This window comes from Magnolia sinica, chromosome 7 (genome assembly GCF_029962835.1).
Source record: "Magnolia sinica isolate HGM2019 chromosome 7, MsV1, whole genome shotgun sequence".
NCBI lineage: Eukaryota > Viridiplantae > Streptophyta > Magnoliopsida > Magnoliales > Magnoliaceae > Magnolia > Magnolia sinica.
This window is the reverse complement of record NC_080579.1, coordinates 14567315-14575133: the sequence shown is the minus strand read 5'-3', so window position 1 is coordinate 14575133 and position 7819 is coordinate 14567315. Positions and strand designations below refer to the sequence as shown.

The 7819-nt window shown below is 41.1% G+C and overlaps 1 protein-coding gene across 1 annotated transcript; it reads right to left on the bottom strand.

Moving 5' to 3' along the window:
* Positions 1 to 514: 514 nt before the first annotated feature.
* LOC131250567 (uncharacterized) lies at positions 515 to 1869 on the bottom strand. Its single transcript, XM_058250856.1, has one exon. The coding sequence runs from the start codon at positions 1658 to 1660 to the stop codon at positions 515 to 517; it is 1146 nt and encodes a 381-aa protein (XP_058106839.1). The 5' UTR covers positions 1661 to 1869.
* Positions 1870 to 7819: the final 5950 nt, after the last annotated feature.

Here is a 7819-nt window from a genome sequence, read left to right as displayed (position 1 = left end):
ATGAGTCAGGGTCAGCGCACATTCCCGCCCAAAAACGAGAGATTTCCCAACATCCCCTCTTGCATGGCCAGCCCTAGGTCTAAAACTAGGCCATTTAATGCATGGCCAGGCCTTTCTAGTGAGAAATTTAAATGGGCCAGGCCAGGGTGAGTTTGGTCAGGCCCATGGCCCACTTGAACCAGTAAAAAAATACTCTCAAAGACACTTCCGTGAATCATGATATTGAATAACAATTCAGCTCTATCAAATGAATCCAAAACACTGATTTTTGGTACATCATCCAATCGTTGAAAGATATTTGCATCATGGGGATTACCTACTCATCTGATGTGGCATGTTTGGCCCACAAATTGGTGGGCCACATGATGTTCAAATCGCTTATGTAGATCAGTGGGGTGTGCCAGCTAGCAAATAAATATATATATATATATATATATATATATATATATATATATATATATATATATATATATATATATATATATATATATATATATATATATATATATATATATCAGGCAGAGAAGACCACTAGATTTTCATTCTGTCCAAAACTCGACGAAGCTTTCTGATCATCCAACGGCTCGGTCATTGAATCAATCTCCATTTTCCCCAGCTTGAGAAGGCTCCCGGTCGCCAGAATCGCTTGAGGGTCCACATCATGCAACGCCCTAGCGTACAAGCTCCGAACAGTGGCCCACGCTGCCTTCTTCAATTCCTTCGATCTCGTGGGGCCCAGAAGGCAATGACCCAAGATCCTCAAACAAGGTTGCAAGAGTTCCCATGGGAGAGGAATCCTCCCACCATTCTCCCCACATTCCTCCTTAACACTTTTACTACGCATCACATTGCTTGTAGTCCCATCATCTTCATTACTAATTTCATCACCACCGTTGATATCATCTTCAATGCAATCAGGCCCACTCAATGTAGTTGAACTTTCACACCCCTTAAACATGTCCCCATCTTGTCCAGCCCAAACCTCACAAAACTCACAAAATTCTATCTTAGATTGGACTGGCATTAGTGATATCTTGGTATAATACAATTCTAAGGCAACCCCAACAATCCTAGCTCTTCGAGTGGATCGCACTGTGCCGTGTGGCTCTAAACTTGGGGAAACAACCGCTACAGTTAGCTCAGTGGCGCTATTTTTAGAGAGTGATTTAGTTTGAATACTACTTTCATGATACAGACTAGGATTTGATATATCTGGTATTGTAACAGTTAATGGATGAGCAGAACGTGACATTGTTACATGTGCATAAAGTGCTAGTAAAACAGCTTCGAAGCCTGCGAGAGGTTTACGAGCGACGGCTCGGATTAGATAGACACCAGAGAGAGTGGGGAGGAAGCGTAGGACGGTGAGTTGAAGGTCTTGATTGGATGATTGGAAGGTGTCGTATAACCAACGGCAGATGTTGTCGTCGCCAGCCCCAGAGAGGGGTTGACGGAGGAGGGAAGTGATTTTTTGGGCTACTTCAGTATTGTGAAGGAGAGAGAGAGGAGGAGTCTCTGATGAGGAGAGAGAAGGTGGGAGTGGGTCCCCTAAGAGAAGATAGAGAGATTGGAGAGCTGAATGGGCCTTTGATGTTGTTTTCACCAAGGTGGGGTTGGGGAGGGTGGGGGGGTCAGGGGAGGTGGTTTTGGGGGATGACATGGGTGGTTTTGGGAGGGCGGTTTGGTGGTTTTGGAGGTATGGCAAGGTGGTGGAAATGATGTAAAAGGATTTGGAGGGGTTTGTTTTGTTTTGTTTTGTTTTTTAAGAGAGTGAAGGAATGAAGTGAGAATAGGAAATGAATTTGGCGGTTTTGTTGGGAGATTTGAATTTGACTGGGTTTTGGGTGTGGGGAATACTCAACACGTGTAGAGTTTTGGCACGTTTGGGGTTAAAACAGTTTGATGACTTGTTCAAAGTAATTGTATTTTAGTTTTGAGAAATGATCAAATGATTTCAGATTATAGTGATGCTAGTTGCAGTGGGACATCTAGACAGTTGCATCTATTGATCTAGACTGTTCATTAGGTTCAACAAATATATTATGGGGTACCATGAAAATATCCTAGTAATCTGATCAAGATTGAGTATTTGATCAATGGAGTTAATATGAACGGTGAGGATTGTTTATAGAAAATTTCAGTTTAAGTAACGTTTTGGTCCATCTATTTGCTAGGAACCATCATGGATTGCTTATGATTCAAAAGGATCATTTTTGTTAGATAATTGTAACCATTTCATCCATGGCTTGGAAAATGATGGCTATAAATAAATAAGATCAAATCAACGGTGGATTGGATGGTTCGATCAGTGTGATTTTTGTATGGTCGCCCTTGAAATCTGGTTTGAACTTAATGGACAGTTCTGATCGATTGATTGGATTATCTAAGTGAAGCGATGCAACTAGGAGCACTATAACTTATAATGCTCTCAGAGCACTGGAGCATTTATTTATTTATTTATTTCATTTTTCTTTTTAACTAAAAGCTAACTGTAGATTTCTAAGGGCCGTTTCAACCGTGGGATCTGTAACGTGCATATTAAGAGCATGGAAACATTCCCCTGGAAGTTCCACCGTGATGTTTGTGAGAAATCCACCCCGTCCATCCGTTTTGCCAGAACATGCTAGATCATCAGTCAAAAAATAAGGCAGATCCAAAGCAAGTGGGTCACACGACAGGAAAAAGTGGGAGGGAAATGCATACCGTTGAACTGTTTATATGCCATCCAAACCGTTAATAAGGTCATTCTCACTGGCATAAACTGAAAAATAAAAAAAAATATCAGCCTGATAAAAAACTTATGTGACCCCACCAATGTTTCAACGGTTGGCATTTCCCTCCCCACTTCACTCTTTTCGTGTGGCTCACTTGGGTTTTTGATCTGCCTCGGGGTTAATGTCTAGCATGAGCTGGCAAAACGGATGGACGGGGTGTATTTCTCACAAACATCACAGTGGGCTGTGGTTGCCGGGTGATTGGCATTCCTTCCCATGCACCCAGTCGTGTTTGGATTGGTTTGCATTCACATCACCAATCTGGAACGTTCATTAGCTGCAGCTCACTTTCTTAGGTTGCCGGACACTGGCATGCAAAACTGGATGGAAAAGATCGACACTAGAAGATAGGTCTACTCAAAGATGTTTAGGACCGTCCGATTATTGTAATTTTTGCATAGCAGTGAAAACAAAGGTGACTGCACCCAATGGACGGTCAAGATGTGTATGCTAACACGTCCAACTGCAACTAATTGCATGGGAAGGTTTCCATTCACTTGGTCTATTCGATAATTTCATATGTACTGAAAGGGTTATGAATTGTGGATTGTTGTTTGTCAACTCTTTTTAACCGTCCATTTGTGGTCAATAACTGGATAGCTAAGATTACTTGACCACCCATGTTTTTGTGGGCTACCTTATGGATAATCTTTCTGCCATCTTTAACAAATATAAATTTGTTATACTGATCTTTATATGCAGCAACAATATAATATTATCATGGTCAACCTAGTAACATATCATAAGCTCCGACGTGGATTATGTCACATATTACTTAGTCATTATAGTATTTAACAATAGAAAAGAGAATACAATATTATTTAGTTAGTTTTATTTTGTGACCATCCATTCATGTTTGGAGAGGAGTGCTTTTCTATCTTCAATTGTAACTTAGTTTATTACCAGAGTCTTCGGCACAAGCTTCATATCACAAATCATTTGATTCACGGTGCACCCTGTTCAAGAGATATTATACATAAGACTGTGTAGCATTATCATTAATGAATTTAAGTAACTACTTCTTCCTATTATTTTTAATCAATGAAAGTTATTACATCTCCCTTATTGTTTGCATGGTGGTTCATGGGTGTTGTTGTCAGTATTGTTGTGGTCCAATTGAGAATTGTTACAGGTGGTCTACTACCACTTTCTAAAAAATAAAAAATAAAAATTGCAATGTGGGCTAATAGAGCAATGGTTTGAATAAACATAATGCCCATTGTAAAGTTTATTATGTAATTTCTCAGGCCCAGGTCAAATTTGAGCTGAGGACAGGCTTGAGCGACGTTGGTCTAGCCCATCTACAACCTTAATATCAATTGCTGGAAATCAAATTGCATAAGGTCAGTCTGCCTAGCTTAAGTGTAACATAGTTTAGTGCTGAGTTTGGATTGAGCCTCAAGCTTTTAGTTTGCACCCAATAACTAAATAGGCTGAGAATAGGCTTACAATTACCCAAAAATCTAACACTTGGGCCCTTCCCAAAATAGCTTATTTAATGGATCCTACCTGAGGCCTACCAAAAATCCATTTATTTTACATAATTAATTTGGTCTCAGGCTTGGGCTTGGGCCGTGTATGGGCTATTTCAGCCCATCACAGGCCCAAGCTGAATTCAGGCTTAGGTTCAGCAATGAGGCTAGAGTTGGGTAGACATTGCCCGGCGATAGCCGAGAACGGATTGGCTACTCCCCTGCCACCAGCCCGGTGGCTGATGGTCGGTGCTCTGTGGGCCCCACCATGATGCATGTGTTTCATCCATTCCGTTCATCCATTTTTACATATCATTTTAGTTTTGATAACAAAACTTAGAGGGATATAAATCTTAGGTGGACCACACCACAGGAAAACAATAGTGATTGGATATCCACCGTTAAAATCCTCCTAAGGACCACTGTACTATTTATTTGACATCCAATCTGTTTTTTAGGTCATACAGACCCAGATTAATGGAAAAAGCAAAGATCAGCTTGATCCAAAACTTTTATGGCCCCCAAAAAGTTTTTAACGGTCGATATTCATTCAACACTGCTTACAGTAATGTGGTCTATTTGAGATTTGGCTATATCTAACTTTTACTCTCATACCATAAAATTATCTAGAAAAATATATGGACGAAATGGATGAAATACATACATCATGGTGGGGCCCACAGAGTACGGACTACCAGCCATGGGCTGTAGCCAATCCGTTTCCGCCCTAACCTGGCTGTTGACAGCCCTGGGCATGCGTTGCGTCAGGGACTTGTTTGATAGTCTGGCAGCAGCAGCGTATGATGCTTGATATGAAGGCACTTCGAAATTGTGCATGCAGAACCAACTAGACTGTGGAACGCACCATCCCTAAATCACATGCCCAAAATTAGGTTGCTTGAACAATCTCAACCGTTGATTCGTGAATGCTTGTTTGTTGAAACAGAACTAGATATCTTTTATTGTTAACCGTCCAATTGATGTCCACCAATCCGGTGGTCAGATGATAAAAATAATCTCATTTTTTTGCTAAACAATACATCTAACTGGAACCTACTTTTTTGGACAGCTTAAGTTGAATTACTTGTATGCTAGATGCAATTGTTAAGTAATTTCTAAGTGCATGCGTATCATCCATTACACTCTATCAGAGTATCAATGTTTTCCTCATACGTCCTTCCAAGTTGCGTAAAGGCAATGCATGCAGTCTTTGCCGTACGCCGCGCTTTATGGTATCTGATCACATGCCACATTTTAATTTATTAAACCATCTGGGCCCCACTAATTCCAGGGTGCCACCCTGGATGGGCCATTGTTTAATGGTTTCTCTATGGAGGGATCCTAATCGTCGGATCTGTCTATTGCACATAGGCAATCAAAAATAGGATTTGAACGGTCCACCTTTTAGATGGCTATAAATTCGCTCATGGTCTGATCATGATGCTCCAGATGGTGCATTTCTTTTGAAATGGGCTGAACTGGGCAATGGCCGACTTTTTCTCGGTTTGACAAGGTTTTGGCCACATGCTTGAATGCACTTGCTTCACATGTGGGAATAAGGCACGTGTGTACTGTATCAGAGCCGCTCATCAGCAGATCCTCATGGGCGGAATCCATGTCTAGAAAATAAAGTCAATCTGCTTATCAGGTGGGCTACACGTGAACATATGGTTTTAACCGTTGATCAGTTCTTATTAAATATCCATTTGTTTTTGTATGCGTGAGGCCCAGCTTATGATAATGCCAGCCTGATTTTGAGATAATGCATCTATATGGTGTGGATCTCTGGATGAGCAGCTCTGATCTGATACACGTGTGCTTCGCTTTCTGGTGCTTTGAGGTATACTTACAAAGTGAACTCGAGCGAGTTGACCATATCCTATTTATTTCGAATTTATTACAATATTGGGTCCTCGATCATTTCTGGGCCGTCCATTTACAGATCACCGTTCATTTATATGATCATCGGGCGGGCGGGGATGTGAATGGATGGGCCAGATCTGAGCAGGGCTCGATTGGGCAAAATTGCATCGATGGATCCAGAGGGCCCATGTGTTTTAGATCCTCTTCGGCCCATAAGAAACAGGGACAAGAGGTAGGTTGCCTGCCTTCAATCTCCACCGTACATTTTGCTAGCATATGGTGATCAGAGGCATACACATAGGGGGAGTTGCGTGGGATGACGTGGGAAAACTAGACAAGATCCAAACCGCTCGTCCACTGGGCCCCACAACAAATTTGCTATGGCCGATCGATCTGATGGAAACAGTCTCCGCCTACTATGGGTGCGCTCCGAATCAAGCGCTTATGACCGTCTGCCAAGCTAATTAGTTTCAGGCCATGAGTCAGAAGTGGCTGGCCCTGACAAATGAACGGTCTGGATCGTGCATACGCTCTCAAACCATACACCATCATCGAAGAGGTGAAATGGTTTGAACTTGGACACTGGACAGGCTTTCGGATTCTTGAGTCTCTGTATACTCTCTCACTCAAAGCTTATAATAAATAATAAAAAACCTTTGATACTCTGGTACAGTGTGATGGTTGATACTCAGGCACTTATAAATTACTTAAGAATGCATAGATGGTAGAACGCAATTCAATTAAACTGTCCAAATTGTAAATCCCAATTTAGATGTATCACGACTAAAAAGTTACACTTGTTTGAGAGTCTAACCAGAGGATTGGTGGATAATTATTGGGGGTTGAAAGTGAAAGTATCAACTGTCCTATTTCAACGCACAGGTGTCCAGGATTAGAAGTTAGGATTATCAACCAAGATAACTTCGGGACTGTGACCTAGTTTCCATAATTTAGTTGGTTGGATTTGAGTCAATATATGCCACGTGTACAATTTCCTGCACCTGCGTATCAAGCTTCATATTCAATCAGAGTATCAATCACTACCCCTGATGACATATTCAATGCAATAGGGAGAGAGATCACATTCTTACATTTTCTTAACGTTTCTCTAACGCTATTTAAACAAGGATGTTAGATCGAGCACACATGTTACCAACTAAACCCTAGATGCATCACCTGATGAAAAATACAATGTTAGAGGTGGGTCCCACCTTTCGTTAATTTAAAAATATTGAATCTAATAGGACTAATCATGTGCTGGGCTAAGCCCCTTATATTGCCCAGGGGATGGGATGAAATTGGACAATTACAATCAATGGTCTATGTTCAACATGAGCCAAATATGATGACCAAGATCATTGGATGGGGAAGATTTTTGTGGTATGTCCAACCATCATGGCCCACCATGTGAATGGTTTGGAGAATGGAAAGGTTGGTCCTCATTGGAATAGGTTTTTGTATGGTCCCAGCTGTTGGTCACAGGCCTGTGTGTCTCACTGGTGGGCCATCACTAGTGAGTGAGTTCTATAAGTTTAGGCCTCTTCCGGTTAGAAGATGATTTTCAAATATAAATTTGAATGAGGATGAGAAATAGAGATAAGATCGAATAATATGGTCTCATCGAAACTCCCATCCTTTCTAAGTATAAAGAGGAGTAATAGTTGGTATGTAGAAATTTGTTCGTTTAAATTATCCTTGGAACTATCTAAG